The sequence below is a fragment of the Microtus ochrogaster genome, chromosome 10 (assembly GCF_000317375.1).
Source record: "Microtus ochrogaster isolate Prairie Vole_2 chromosome 10, MicOch1.0, whole genome shotgun sequence".
Classification (NCBI taxonomy): domain Eukaryota; kingdom Metazoa; phylum Chordata; class Mammalia; order Rodentia; family Cricetidae; genus Microtus; species Microtus ochrogaster.
Window position 1 is genome coordinate 48,187,114 of NC_022016.1, and position 15,987 is coordinate 48,203,100.

The following is a 15,987-nucleotide window of genomic DNA, read 5'->3' on the forward strand; positions in this document are numbered from 1 at the left end:
CAAAATAAATAAATAAATTAATTAATTAATTAATTAATTTAATTAAATTTTAATATCTGGGGTGGGAGAGCTGGGGAAGTGGTTCAGTGGTTAAGAGCCCTGGCTGCCCTTCCAGAGGACCTGGGTTCAATTCCTAACACCCACATGACAGCTTACAACTGTCTATAACTCCAGTTCCAGGGGATCTGACACCCTCACACAGATATGCATGCAAGCATAATACTAATGCATGTAAAATAAGAATAAATAGATATTTTTTTTAAAAAAAAAAAGGGGGGGATTCATACTGCTATTGCAGAGGACCTGAATTGAGTTCCCAGCATCCACACCCACAGGTTCACAGCAGCCTGCCCATAACTCCAATTCTGACATCGTCTCTACACTCATGAAAACGTACCCCGAACTACCACACACATATAAACTTTAAAAAAATATTACAAAGAGGAACAGGGGTTGGTAGTGTAGCTCAGATGGAACAGTTTGCCCAGCATGCATGAAACCCTGAGAGTTTGTATCCAGTACTACATAAATGGGGTGTGGTGGTGCATGCCTATAATCCCAGCACTCAGGGGGTGGAAGCAGGGGATTCACAAGTTCAATGTTACCCTGGGCTACCGTGTGAGTTCCACAGCAGCCTAGACTAGAAATACATAAGTACTGATGTACATAAAAAAGGAAAATGAAAAAAATCAATCCAAAGAGTGGAGGGAACTGAATCCCGAGAGAGTGTGTGTGCATCTATACATATATATTATACATATATATCTTTTACAGTTCAATAAATAGAATACAGTTAAAACCACAGTGAGATACGACTTCAGAACTACCCGCATGGCTAAAATTAAAAAGACTTACAGAGCCAAGTGTTGCCACATACGTGGGCAACAGAACCACCACACATTTCCATGCGGGGATAGAACACGGCACCAAGCTTTTGGAAGACTGCCTGGCAGTCACATCTAGAAACCTACCCAAGCCAATGAAAGCCTATGCACACAGGAGAACTTGCACACAACGTCTTTCCCTAACAACCTCCGTCTGGAAACAACCCAAATGTCCATCAGCGGAGGAAGGGATAAAATGGCACCGCCATGCCGTGGAGTAAAAAGCAGTGAGCTATGTATACAGTATTCTGCCTGCAGATCTCATTACAGATGGTTGTGAGCCACCATGTGGTTGCTGGGAATTGAACTCAGGACCTTTGGAAGAGCAGGCACTGCTCTTAACCACTGAGCCATCTCTCCAGCCCCAAGCAGTGAGCTATGGATGCGCAATAAAGACTTGGACCTCAAATACAGCACACTGAGCCCAAGGAGGTGCACACACAACCTCCACAGTGTGATCCCCTTCACAGCACACGCAGGAGCAGGTGAAACTAATATAAAATGACAGGAGACCATCCTGTGGTTGCCTGGGGCTGGGCGAGGGGAAGAGGAAGGGGAGGTAACTGCAAAGGAATAGCAGGGGTGGTGCTTTGGGGGTGATGGAAATCTCAGGGACCTTGATTGTGGTGATGGGTATAAAGATTTCTCTAAATCATCCAAACTCAGGCTGGGGATGTAGTTCAGTTGATAGAGCCTAGTATGCAATGCCCTGGGTTCTATTTGCAGTCCCACTAAATGAATATATAAACTGCACCTGATGGTGCCTTTATTTTTTTATTTTTTATTTTTTTTGATTTTTTGAGACAGGGTTTCTCTGTGGCTTTTGGAGCCTGTCCTGGAACTAGCTCTGTAGACCAGGCTGGTCTCGAACTCACAGAGATCCGCCTGCCTCTGCCTCCCGAGTGCTGGGATTAAAGGCGTGCGCCACCACCGCCCGGCAGATGGTGCCTTTAATATTAGGTAAATTGTAACTCAATTTAAGACAAAAAAAAAAAAAACTGTTGTTCTTTTAAACAGTATCTCATGTGGCTCAGACTGGCTTGGACCTCTGATCCTTCTACCTCCACCTCCCCAATAGTGGAGTTACAGGTACGCGCTACCACACCGTTTTTAAGCAGCCTTACACAAGCGCTCTACCTTCTGAGCTACACTCCCAGCCCAGAAAGAGTGGTTTTTAAAAGACAGCACCGCTCCTGGTATTTTGTCTTTGTTTCAACAGACACACACAAAAAATGTTTTAGTATTTCTTTGATTGTCTGAACAGTCTCCTGCAGTCTAGTCTGGCCTCGAATTCCTGATTCTCCCAAGTGCTGACCTGTATCACTGTGGCGGGGCAATGCCTACGTTTATAAATGCTCACTGTAAATTCTTGTATAACTCTTCCTCCCAGGTGAATAAGGGCAATTTGAAATCAGCTGTGGTCCAAGGAAGACCACCCACTTTGCCAACTATTGTGTTCTCTGGTTGGCCTCCCTGCCAACCTCGGGTGGGAAGCTGGAGGAAGGGCAAGGCTGGAGCTGGACAAACCCATGCAGGGGAGGCTGCAGGGAAAAGAGGCTGAAGGAAGGCTGCAGGTATGGAGGGGCTGCAATGGCGGAAGGTGAGATGTGTCAGGGAGAGTGGCTGTAAGCAAGAGGCTGGGGGGCAGGCTGCAGGAGGAGGCTTCAGGTAGCAGGTAACATCAGGCTGGTGTGGAAGGGCTGGAGGCATGAGGATGGTTGCATGCATGAGCAGTGCAAAGGCATGGGTGGGCGCTGCACTAGGGCGCACGCTGGGATTCCCCAGCTCACTGGGAGCTGAACACCGGCCTGCGCTGCAGGCGCAGCACTCCGTAGGTATTGAGTCCGGGCACGTCGAAACCTGGCGCCAGCCCGTGGCGGTCCAACGGATAGAAACGCACCAGCTGCCCGTGCTGCGCCTCCAGAGACAGCCAGGCGTCTGCGAGCGGCAGCGTGCACGGGAACTCACGTGCCACGTGCAGCTGGAAGATGCGGCCGCGCACGTGGCGCAGGGCGAGCGATCGGAAGGCGGCGGGCACGAGCGCCTCCACGCGCGGCCCAAACTGGCGCAAGCGCAGCTCGCCACGCGGCCCCGCAGCACGCACCTCGTAGAAGGTGCGGTTCGCGAAGGTGAAGAAACCAGCAAATGGGCGCGCGCTGGGTGGGGGCGCAGGGGCGCGCTCAGCATCGCGCAAAGCGTGCTCCAGAGCAGGCAGTAGCACGTCCAGGGCGTCAGCCACCAGGTCTCGCGTGGGTGGGCGCGGCCCCGCCAGCAACAACACAAATCCTAAGCGCAGCGGTGGCACGAGCGCCAGGCTGGCGGCATAGCCGTCCAAGTCGCCGTCCTTGCGCGCCACTCGGTATCCGTGCTGCTCGTGGAACTCCCAGGGTGTACCAGTTTCTCGAGCGAAGTAGCCGTGGGCACAGGTGCGCAGCGGTGACAGCAGCGTGGCCAGGCTGTCTGGCCGCAGCAGCCGTCGGGGCCCTGCGCCCAGTAGCGCAACCGCCAGCCTGGCCAGGTCTGCAGCCGTCGAGTACATCTGGCCCGATGGCCTGTACCAGCCCAGATCGTAGAGCGGCGCAGACCGGCCGCTGCCATAGAAGCCGGCAGCCAGGCGAGCTCGCACAGCTCCAGTCAGTGTAAAGCTGGTGTCGCTCATCCCCAGCGGTTCCAGCACCTGTTCAGATACCCAGCGTTCATAGTTGCCCTGTGCCGTGTGAGCAGCCAGCACATGGGCCAGAAGCGAGAAGGCCAGCGTGCTGTAGTGGCATCTGGAGGGAGAGAAAGGGGCATCGGGATGGGGTCCTGGATATGATCCCCGGGACAGTGTGGTGGCACCAGGAGGGAAAGAACATATGACCTACCGTATTTGGAGAAGCAGAGGGAAATCTGGCCCAGCGTGTCAGAGGAGTGCCAGCAGCCTCTGTCTGACATATGTGTGTTGTCTGTCCTCCACCCCCAACCCCAAGCTCTCAAAACTACACTTCTTGTTCAAGGGTCAGACTTTTATCTGCACACCATCAGCCATCGCGGCAAAATCTGTATTTGTGTCGTTTATTTCTTCACTGTGTCTCTCTCATCAGTGTAAACTGTAGAAAGGAGCCTTGGTCAAATGTTTGCTACTATATTCAGCGCTCAGCAGATTCTGGGTGGAGTAGTTGCCTTAATTGCTTTTTGTGTCTTGTTTGTTTTTAGATAATCTCATTGTACAGCCCAAGCTGTGTTGGGATGACAAATGTGCCCAACCATGCCACCCCAGAGCAGATGCTTAATAAACATTTCAGTTGATGAGGGGCCCGGAGACTGGAACAGACCCGCTCTTCCAGCTCTTCCAGGCCTTGCTGTGCCTGCCCGTGGGGGCCACAGTAGGATGGACTCTATTTCTGGCTGTAGGGTGGACTCTATTCAGTGATCCCCAGAACCCGGCTTACTCTAACCATCTGGGAGAAACACTTCCTCAAGTATAGCTGGACTTCACGGCACACTCCTCACCTGCTTCCGGGGTCAGCCACTAGCACGTCATCCCTGAGCAGGCTCAGAGCCTCCTGGGTGCTGCCCCTCCACAACAGCGAAGTGCCCCGCAGCCTTCGGGGAAGCCCTAGGGAAGAGCAGTGGTCAGGCCTGCAGGACCTGTGCTTTGCCGGGGAAGCCCCATCTCTAGACAGCCACCAAATCACCTTTGCTCACAAGCCTCCCCTACCTTCCTCCCACCCCAGCAGGCCATGATTTCCCCTTCCTGGAAGCAAACTGTTTTCATTTCTTTCTTCTCTCCGCTCTCCCAGGTGCTGGGATTGCAGGCAGGTACCACCAAGACCAGGCCTTCCAAAGGCATTTAATACAACCTGAAATATTTAATATTTAGGGCTGGCAGGATGGCTTAGCTGGTAAAAGCGCCTGCCTACAAGCCTGACTCTTTGAGTTCAATCCCCAGGACCTCTATGGCAGTCCTGAGGCAACAAACTCCTGTAAATTGTCCTCTGACATCCACACAAGTGCCATGGTGTGTATGTTACCATACCACACACACGAACAAAAAATGTAAAAAAAATTAATATTTATATAATACATAGCATGGTATATAATCATACGTATTACACATGTCTCATACATAAACATGTTTTTATAATTGGTATGTTTGTATAATCTTTACATAATTTTTATTTCTGTAGCAACACATAATACATGAACTTTTCTCCTCCCTATTTCATATCTGTAAACAAAGAACGTCATTTAGAGCAGTGGTTCTCAGCCTGTGGGTCAACACCATCAGAAAACACATATTTCCGATGGTCTTAGGAACTGAGACACTATTCAGTAGCAAAATTATAGTTATGAAGCAGCAATGAAAACAATTTTAGGGTTGGGGGTCAGGGTCACAGCATTAAGAAGGTTGAGAACCACTGGTTTAGAGTTATATGGTATTTGATTGCATAGCCATTCCCCTAGTGAGGAACATATAGGTCATTTTTTCTTGTTTTGGTTTTTTTTTAAATATTTTTATGGTTTATTTAACTTTATTTTATGTGCATTGGTGTGAAGTGTCAGATCCCCTGGAACTGATCTTCAGACAGTTGTGAGCTGCCATGTGGGTGCTGGGAATTGAACCCGGGTCCTCTGGAAGAACAGTCAGTGCTCTTAACCACTGAGCCATCTCTCCAGCCCCCTCTTGTTTTGGTTTTTGTGTTTGGAGAGGGTCTCATGAGAGCCCAGGGTGACCTTGAACCCCTGATTCTCCTGCCCCCATCTTAGAAGTGCTGGGCTACAGGTATCTTCCCACTGGCTCCCCTTATTACTGTAAAACACTTCAGTGAATAACTGTGAACATTTGTATGCTACATAGGGTGACCACATCTACAGCAGAATTTTCTAGAAGTGGGATTTCTCAGTCCAACGGAATGTATGCTCTTTTTTTCCCATTGTTGCTGGGCCTCCACCCAGGGCTTTTCACATGTCAAGTGCACACTGTACTGTTGATCCCCGGCCTATTAACGGGTGATGGACTGGGGTAGTGGAGCTGGAGGCAGGAGGGTCAGGAGTTCAAGGTCCTCTTCGGCTACCTAGAGAGTGTGAGGAAAGCCTGGGCTACTTGAGACACTAACTCAAAAAGACAGAGAACTGTTGTGATCATATTTGAATTTGCCTTCATACAGGTGTGAGCCATTTGTTTGTTTATGGGGGTGGTTAGTTAGAGTTTCTGTTGCTGTGATGAAATACCATGACCAAAGCAACTTGGGGAGGAAAGGGTTTATTTGACTTACCTATCACAATTCGAGGGAAGCCAAGGCAGGAACTAAAATAGGACAGGAACCCGGAGGCAGGAACTGCTGCAGAGGCCATGGTGGATGCTGCTTACTGGCTTACTCCCTCTGGCTTGCTCAGCTCTTATAGAACCCAGGACCACCCGCCTAGGAGTGACACCCCCCACAATGGGCTGGGCCCTCCCATATCAGTCACTATGAAGAAAATGCCCTGCACGCTTGTCTACGACCAGATCTTATGGCGATGTTGTCTTAATCAAGGTTTGCTTCTCTCGGATGACTTTAGCTTGTGTCAAGTTGACATAAAACTAGCCAGCACAGGGGGGTTAAATTTAAGTCAGTTTAAATTCCCTCCACTGTTGTGGACAAGGACACCATCTCCATGGTTTCCCCGATCAATGCACCCACTATTTCAATCGTGCCAGTCTGACGTGAACAGTGTGTCTCAGTGTGTTTTTTTTTGTTTGTTTGTTTGTTTGTTTGTTTGTTTTTTCGAGACAGGGTTTCTCTGTGGTTTTGGAGCCTGTCCTGGAACTAGCTCTTGTAGACCAGGCTGGTCTCGAACTCACAGAGATCCGCCTGCCTCTGCCTCCCAAGTGCTGGGATTAAAGGCGTGTGCCACCACCGCCCGGCCTCAGTGTGGTTTTAAGTTGCGTGTGTGTTTCTGTGAACAAGGGTTGGCATCTTTAAATATTCCACAGCCTTTTCTGTGCCATGTCATTTCTTTCCCTGTCCTCTACCTCTGTCCCCCGTGGGCTGTGGTTTTCCACATGTCCTTTATGTGTGTGTTCAGGGAGTCTAGGCCCTCACTGTAGAGCTCCCTACCAGTTTCAATTTGTTGCCTTGCCATTGGCACGATACACAGATCCTGGCTCATTTGTGTGTGAGCTTTTCTCTGCCTCATCTGTATTCCCAGGTTCGGGCCAGGGGTGGAGCTCAATTGGTGCAGTGCTTGCTTGGCACATGTGAAGCCCTGAGTTCCTTCCCCCAATGACATACATCCAAAATGGAGTGGCACATGCCTGTAATCTTAGCACTCAAGAGGTAGAGAAAGAAGGACCAGAAGTTCAGGGTCACCCTGAGCTACACAGTGAGTTTGGAACCAGCCTGGGCTACAAGAGACCCTGTCTCAAATAAAGTAAGTCCCAGTGCTGGAGAGATGACAGCTAAAGCCGTGCTTCCCAAAGACCCAAGTTCAGTTCTTGGCACTCACCTGTAGCTCCAGCTGGAGAGGGTCTGGTGCATACCTCTGTGGACACCCACACACATATGGCATATACTCATGCACACACAAACACGCATTTCTAAAATAAAGTTTTTAAAAAAAACTATCCCTGGATTCCCTCACCTGGATTCCCATGGCCACCACCCATGGCCATTCAGGAACCAGAGAAGAGTCCTAATGGATGGGAATCTGTGTCCTGTGCCTGCCCCCGCCCCCGAGGCCCTCGGGTGTGGATTGGCTCAGCTGGGCAGTTCTGAGGCTCACCTGACAGCTGACTGGCCATCCTCCGGAGAGTGACAGAAGAAGGCTTTGGGAGGGAGCCCATCTCTTCAAATTCCCCCGCTGGGTCCTGTGGTTCAGGGTCTTGAGTCTTTCCCAGTGGGTTGTTGATGGAGAAGGTGCTGGCATAGCGCTCCAGAGGGTCATCCAGGGAGGCCACAGTGCCCTCCTCCCACAGCCGATACAGCATAAGCACGGGGAAGATCTTGGAGATGCTAGCAATCCTATATTGGGGGGACAGGAGTACAGAGGGCAACCTGTCAACCTCACGGCCTACTCTCCACCCTGTGCCCAGCCTCCAGCTTCTCATAGTCAAGATTCCACTCTGGTCTGCATCTCTAGCTGAATCCCCAGCCTCTGTAGAGAGCCTTGGGATGCGTAGAATGTACCAGAAGCTGAGATAGAATGGACCATTCAGCGCCTGCCCCATGCTAGGCCTTTTATCAAGCCCCATTTGTACCGGGGGTCCAACCTGGATTTGGTAAATCCTATCTCTCACTGGCTATGTGGCCTTGGGCAAGCTACTAGACCTTTCTGAGAGTTTTACTGTTGGTTTCATGTGGTAAAATGGGGGGTGAGGTATGTGTGTGCACACATACGCATGCATGTGAGTGTGCGTGTGTGTGAGTGTGCGAGTATGCACACTCACAGGGCACTCAGCATGGCCCGACAGGTGACGAGGACATAGTAAGCAAGACAAACAGAATTCTGGGCCCTGTGTCTAGCACCACAAAGGTGCGGTGTGAGGCTAAATCCCCTCAGGCCCCTACGGTCCCCACAGCATCCCTGGGATCAAATGTGCCCATTGTTATAGCTCTGAGGACTCTGCAGACAGCCCATGAAAGGAGACGTGCTGGGCATGCTGCCAAGTGTCCCCAGCTGCTTCCAACTGGGCCAGTGCCACTGACTCACAGGCCTGGGAGCTGGCTATCGCTCCTGGGTGGCACACTGAGAAGCCAGGAGATGGACTCCTTTCCTCATTTGGCCTGTGCCTGTGGTTCCCCGTGGTAGGACACTGGGCATTTGAACTTACTGGCTTTCTCTGGACCACTGTCTCCTATAGAGTTATCAGGACTGAGCCACAGGCCCTAGCAGCTGGGACCCCGGCCACAGTTCTCCTCAATGTCCCTGCCTCCTATATCTGCTTGGCTTGCCATCCTCCTCATCCCCTCTGAGACCCTGGAGGTCACCCCACTAACCGGTATATGGTATACTCATTAGGGGTTCCAGAATTTGGATCTGAGCCGTTCTTCTTCCCAAAGTTGCCAGTCCAGAGCACAGTGTCATTGTGGACGACAAGGGCAGACATGGCAGCAAGGCCAGGGGCCAACATCGCCTTGCGCAGAATCCCATCCACCTGGCGGAAGAAGAATAGGAGCTCAGAAGGTGGGTGCAATAACAGCTGAGGCCCCTGCCTCAGCACACCCACCTGTCCCCACAGCTGTACCTCCCCCCACAACACCCTCGGAGGCTCCAGACCTCACAACCCTGCTACCATGCCCGGTGAGGGCTAATTCTCTCATCAGTTTCCCTCCCACCGATTTTAGACATAGGGCTCCCTAAAGGATTTTGGGATGTGGGGTGTGTGTGTGTGTGTGTGTGTGTGTGGTTTGCGTGTGTCTGAATTTCTGTTCACGAGAGGGGTGTTCATGTGTGCACATGACATAGAGGCTGGAAAATGACACTGGATGTCTAAAACACCCTTCACCTTTATGTATCGGATCAGGGTCTCTCTCTTGAACCCAGAACTCACCAGTTCAGCTAGTCTAGATGGCCACCTTGCTCTAAGGGAGTCCTCTCTCCACCCAAGCACTGGGATTACAGACAGGCCACACGTACCCAGCCTTTACACCATGTAGAGGGTCTGAACTCTGGTCCTTGTATTTGCACAAACTACTGAGCCATCTTTCCAACACCTCTACTTAATCAGTTACCAGACACCTTACCTGCCCCATGCTAAGTTCTGTCTCCCTAGACACATGCCCTAAGTCAGTCTTGGGGGTCTCAGTTCACCAATGTAGTCGGGGATTCCCTAGACATGTATAGAAAGGGGTCGCACAGCCCTAATTGACACCCCAGTGCTAGGCAGGAGGAGGCTGCTTTGTCATTGAGTCCTGTGGCCCTGTGTGACATATGTTATATTGGTAAATTGACATGTGCTGTTTGAGCAGCTGTGGAAGTGGGGTCATGTTTGTGTCAGAGTGTCTTCCGAGACCTTTTGTCTGGAGATGGCTGCCTTCCCTTGTTATGTAACAGGGAGTAAGAATAGCAATTCAGTCCAGGAATAAAAGCAATACATCATTGACACCTCTAGAAAAGTCACTATTATCTTTGAGTATAAAACTTGTGTGGCCAGGCCGTGGTAGCTCATGGCAGACTTTAATCCCAGCACTTGGGAGGCAGAGGCAGGCAGATCTCTATGAGTTCAAGGCCAGCCTGGGCTACAGAGCGAGTTCCAAGACAGGCTCCAAAGCTAAACGGAGAAACTCTGTCTCAAACAAACAAAAATAACCAAAAAAAAAAAAAAAAACCTTCTGTAAAGTTGCTACCCTTTTCCTTCTACTGGTTGTCAGAGAGTGCACAGCTGCCCAGATGTTTGACCCTGATCCTTTTGTGTCTCTTCTCCTAAGATGAGTGGCCCACACAGTAGAAACTGACTGGCACCAAGGTGAGCCATCCTGGAGTGGCACAGGTTGTGCCCTGGTGCGTGTACCTGTGTATGTGTGTGCACCTATGTGTGCACTTGACCATGTTACAGCGGCCTCTGTGGCATGGACTCCGTTATTCTCCCGTTTCATCTTTCCCTCCCTCTCTATGTGCCCTGTGTTCACTCCACTGCCCCTGGGCCTTTTTATATGTTGGCCCCACTGTTTGGAGTACACTCCTACGTCCTTCAACTTTTTTACCATACATACATCATTGGGCATCCCCTACCTGTTCAAATCTCCGCTTTGGTCCTGCAAAACCTCACATCTCAGCTCCACAGTCCTCAAAACTTTCCTAATTATGGTAGTTTGAATGTAATTGACCTCCATAGGTTCATAGGGAGTGGAGTTCATAGGAGGTGTGGCTTTGTTGCAATGGGTATGGCCTTGTTGGAGGAAGTATGTTACTGTGAAGGTGGGCTTTGAGGTCTCATATGCTCAAGCCGCACGCAATGTCCCAGACCACTTCCTGGTGCCTGGAAGATCAAGATGTATCTCCTACACTCTCAGCTCCTCCAGTACCACGTCTGCCTGCATGCTGACATGTCCAGTCATAATGATAATGGTCGATACCTCTGAAACTGTAAGCTATCCAACTGAATGTTTTCCTTTACAAGAGTTGCTGTGGTCATGGGTACAGCAATAGAAACCCTAACTAAGAAATTAATTTTCACTCTTTTTTATTCTCCTGAGTCTATGTAGACTGGGCTTTCCTGGAATTTGATCTATAGACCAAGCTGTTCTTGAATCAGAGATCTGACTGCTTCTGCCTCCAGATTGCTGGGACTAAAGGCACAGGCCACTCCCACCCCAGGCTCCTAATCCTCACTCTTGCCCCTGAGTCAGAAATGTGTGTTATCTTAACTGCTTCCTTCACCTAACAGACTGACTAGGAGTTAGTCATTTCCCCACCCCCCTCTGGCTTAGAACTCATGGTGTAGCCCAGGCTGGCCTCCAACTTGCACTGATCCTCCTGCCTCTGCCTCCTAAGCACTAGAATTCTAGGCACAGAACAGGCACTCAAATTTGTGTTGAAAACTGGCTGTGGTAGCTCACACCTTTATTCTCAGCACTCAGGAGCCAGGGGCAGGTGGATACTTGGGAGCTCAAGGCCAGCTTGATCAACAAAGCCAAGTTCCAGGACAGCCAGCACTGTTATGCAGAGAAAACTAACAAATATAAGCATGTTGAGTGAATGAATGAATGAATGCCATAGCACAGAGAGCAATTCCTCCTCTGCCAAGCTTTACCATACTACCTGTAACTTCCTGGGCTATCACTAACCTTCTCCAATGCCTCCTTCAGTACTGGGAGGGGGTGAGCCAGAGGCACAAGCTCAGGGTGATGCGGACACATCTTCACAGGGGCTGGGGTCACCTCTGGCTTCAAGGAACCTAGAGGACATATCAGGAGGTGAATACAGAAGAGGTCAGGTCAAGGGCAAAGGGACATCTTAGAAGACAGGAAGGCTGCAGCAAAGGTCAGAGCTATGCCTTAGGAGACATCCTCCCACCAGCAGGAGCCTTCCCAGAAAATGTTCAGTCATGGGCCAGCCAAGGGACCAAGGACCAAGGCATAGTGTCATAGATTGAGCCCCTCCAGGTCTCAGCTAATAGTCCCCACTCTCACTTCCTCCTGACAGGCTAAGCCCCATCCATCCATCCATCCATCCATCCATCCATCCATCCATCCATCTGTCCGTCCATCTTTCCATCTATCTATACCTCACTAGTTTTGTATGTTTGAGGAACATGAGCTTGAAACCCCAGTGGGGCTTCAGGCCTGAAGCATCAGAGACAGCTTATTCTGTTCCCAGAACCAAACGTAGGCACTGGTTATGGGGTGAGTCTCTTCTGTCCTTGTCTAGGGAGTGGCCATCATCACACGGACAAATCTGGGAAATTATCCCTGAGAACACTAGATCCTAGGGAGGTTCCAATCCCAAGTGACTTGCATTCTTCCCTGAAAAGAGTAGAATAGACCAGCAGTAGAACTGTCAACCAGCTCCCAGACCATGAGCAATAACCAGCTGGAGAGTTTGGTGTGTTTGCTTATTCCCCTGTGGTGCTGAGGATAGACCCCAGGGCCTTGTACACTGTAGGCAAGTGCTCAACACTAATCTACATCCCTAGCCCCTGGGGTGGTTTATTCTTTAGACAGATGATTAAGTAGATAGTGCAGGCTTGGTCATTGGAGTCTTGGACAGAGCCTTAGCTTTGTCACCTTGGGTCCTGGATGGGTCTGGCATCTGTAGCCATACACACAGATGGCCCTGGGGAGCCTCAAAATACATTATGGAGTCAACAAATCTGGGTGGGGCCTTAAAGTGCCTACATTTGGGTGGGGTTAGGGGGTTACCACAGCATGAGTGTAGAGGTCAGAGGATAACCTGTAGGAATTTCCTCTTCTTCCACCATGTTGGTTTCAGGGATCAAGTTCAGGTCATTAGGCTTGGTGTCAAGTACCTTTATCCAAGGAGCCATCTGGTCTACCCAGACTCTGGAAAGTTTGCAGTGGGTTGACACTGACTTGCACCCACTGGATCTACTCACACAGCTCAGGTCACATTTCAAATGTCTTGAAGTTTCCCCACTACGAATTCATTTTGTTTACTTTTAGTAACACCTGGCTATTAAGGCTTGGTAGTTTGGGAATAGTGGTCCCGAATGCTTACCCAGCTGTGGGCTGTTTGCTTGAGCAACAACAAAGTCCCTTGAAAAGGAATTGAAAAAAAGAAAAAAGCAAAGAAATTTACCCCAGAAAGGTCTGGGGTCGGGGGTAGAGATACTGGGGAGATGGTAAGAGGGGTTGAGTCTGCTGAAGGCCCTTGGGGCCCTGGGAGACTCAGGCACCTTGCTGAGCCCTAATTTTGGCAATATGAGTGACAGGACTGGGAGAAGCTGCTCCCTGATACAGGAGAGACTTGGGGTGCTGGGTGCTATGGTAACAGAGGGTGGTGTCCATCTATAATTTGTCCCTGTGGAGTCCTAGAAGGAATGAGGAGGTCTTTGAAAGGGGTAAGGGCCAGGCCAGCTCACAGAACAAGAGAAGCACCGTTTAAACTTTAATTTTTTTAAAAGATTTATTTATTTATTATATATAGTGTTCTGCCTGCATGTATGCCTGCAGGCCAGAAGAGGGCACCAGGTCTCACTATAGATAGTTGTGATCTACCACATGATTGCTGGGAATTGAACTCGGGACCTCTGGAAGAGCAGCCAGAGCACTTAACCACTGTGTCATCCATCTCTCCAGCCCTTCAACTTTGATTTTTAACATTAAAATTTTAAGTTTGTATGTGCACACAAGGCACACATACAGGAGTACGCGTGCATGTCGTGCATGTGCATGCGGAGGCCAAAGAAACAAGTCTACATAGTCAATTCTCGCCTCCAACCTTCACGTGGGTTCTGGGGATTGAACTCAAGCCATCAGGCTTACTTGGCAAGTGCCTTTCTTTACCCACTGAGCCATTTCACCAGCCTCTGCTTGAGCATCTCGGGAACCCTGAGTTGACACCGCCATGCTGGATGACTCTGAAACCTTGGGCAATAGGGTTCTCACCTTGTTTATAAGAACTTGACCGGGGCTAGAGAGATGGCTCAGCGGTTAAGAGCATTGCCTGCTCTTCCAAAGGTCCTGAGTTCAATTCCCAGCAACCACATGGTGGTCCACAACCATCTGTATTGAGGTCTGGTGCCCTCTTCTGACTAACTCCATACAAAATAAATAAATAAATATTTAAAAAAAAAAAAGAAAAGAAAAGAAAAAAAGAACTTGACCAAGTGCAGAGTGCCCTGTGACCAGAGATAAGCAGTGTGACTTGGAGCAAAGAGGCCTCTGTTCCTGAGCCTAAATCTTAACTGTCCCCCTTCACCCTTACATCCTTGACTGCTCCAGACCCAACAGGGACACATGCCCTGGGGCGGGAGCACGTCGCCTCTTCACTCACCAGTCTGCAGCTTGGGGAGGTGGTACTGCCACAGGAAGCAGCCAGTCATGGCCACTGAGAACAGGAAGAGGAAGCCGATGAGGGCCCGCGAAAGCCATTTCTTTTTCCCTTTTAGGAGACGAGGCTGGTGGCAGGCCTAGAGAAGCAAAGACACAGGTCATGGGCTCTAGGGTTTGCAGGGAGAGGAAAGTACCTTCACTGCAATGCTACCCATGAAGCCGAGGGTCTCCCCAGGGTAAATGCCTCATCAACTCTCCACGCCTGGTCTGGCGTGATGCCCTCGCCTCACCTCACCTCGCCTAAGATATCCTGAGCCCCCCTGAAATGCCACCTCCTCTAGGAAGTGTTCCCCACCTCACCTGTGACCCTAGGAGTTTAAATGGAAGTCCCTAAGTGTAAAACAATGGCGACCTCCTCACCTTTCCCACTGCCAGCCTCCCTAATGGGAGAACCCTCCACGCCAGGACACCCGTCCACTTTTTCTTCTTTAGCCTTTGGTGTACTGGTTACTCTAAGGTACATGTCAGAGGTGTGCACAGCACAGGCCTTGCCACACCCCCACTTCCGGGGCACCTGCACCTCCAGGTTCCTGATCTCGAACCTAGGATAGAGCCCTCAGCGGGCATGCCTGAAGCTCCCAGCATGTGGGTACTGCTCAGTGTGGTGGATGGTTCTAGAAGGCTTTGTAACATCCTACCACTGTACCACTCTTCTGAAACAGGGAGAAAAGCCTTTGTGGTGAACAGAATGAACCTAGGACACCCCTTCTCCTGTGCGTGACCCCACAAGCTCACTTGGGTGGGATCATTTCTTCGGTCTGTCATTGGCGCCTTTTCAGGGGTGAATAGATGTTTGTTTGAGTCTCCCCAGGAAATTACACAACAAGAGTAAATCCATTCTGCCCAGTTCTCAGCCCCTTGCATCTGACAAGGTGACTTGCATCTGGCATGGTCTCTTCCTTGTCCGTGTCCTAGCAACACCTTTTTCCTGAGCCGCCCCTAGGCACCAGGCACCGTGCTGGGGTACCTGGAGTGAGACAGGGAGCCAGCCTCAGGGATCTCCACCCTCAGACAGTGCCTGCTGCCTGGGACTCTTGTGGGCGCAGAGCACCTCGGACCCTTAGCTTGCTCGACCATTCTGGTGCAGCCGTAACAGGCAACGCGTACGTAGGCAGGTCCCTGTAATTAATCCTCGTACCTCAAAGCAAGCAGCGACCATTCATTCCCTGCCTCTTGGGAAATGTTTTGGCGTTAAAAAGCATTTAACTTTGCCCTGCAGGTTAAAAGACCGGTCAAACTTAGCCCTGCCTCCTGGATCCATTGAAAACCCTAGACAGCACCCCTCGGGATCGGGGAGGGAGCTCTTCGATAAAGAGAGTTGGGACTTCTCTGTTGAGTCTTTCTTCGTCTGTTTGTTTTTCAAGGCTTCTCTGTGTAGCCCTGGCCATCCTGGAACTTGCTTTGTAGAACAGGCTGGCTGCGAACTCAGAGATCCGCCAGCCTGGCACTAAAGGCCTAATTCACCGTTGCCCCAGCCACGTCTTTATTTTTATATCTGGAAATCCCAGTGGGCTTCAGAATTATTTTTTACCTCTGGAACTTGGGGTCCACACAGAAGCCGTTCTTTACTGAGGCTTCCTCTGTGTGTCTACCTGTACATGTAGAGGTCGGGAGCCAGAATCAGG

General features: G+C 50.3%; 1 protein-coding gene across 1 annotated transcript; it reads right to left on the reverse strand.

Moving 5' to 3' along the window:
- Positions 1 to 2,670: 2,670 nt before the first annotated feature.
- Lactbl1 (lactamase beta like 1) lies at positions 2,671 to 14,517 on the reverse strand. Its single transcript, XM_005353384.1, has 7 exons — positions 14,497 to 14,517; positions 14,304 to 14,439; positions 11,636 to 11,745; positions 8,846 to 9,003; positions 7,632 to 7,870; positions 4,377 to 4,482; positions 2,671 to 3,655 (listed from the first exon to the last, which is right to left on the reverse strand). Exons 1-7 carry the CDS (start codon positions 14,515 to 14,517, stop codon positions 2,671 to 2,673), a joined length of 1,755 nt encoding a protein of 584 aa, XP_005353441.1.
- Positions 14,518 to 15,987: the final 1,470 nt, after the last annotated feature.

Bases quoted from the DNA above. Each gene is read 5' to 3' on its own strand.
- Lactbl1 (XM_005353384.1), bottom strand. From the start codon at position 14,517: ATGGGTAGCATTGCAGTGAAG. The intron at 14,440-14,496 runs GTACTTTCCTCT...TTGCTTCTCTAG, and splicing joins TGGGTAGCATTGCAGTGAAG to GCCTGCCACCAGCCTCGTCT. The intron at 9,004-11,635 runs GTTAGTGATAGC...TTCTTCCGCCAG, and splicing joins TGAAGGAGGCATTGGAGAAG to GTGGATGGGATTCTGCGCAA.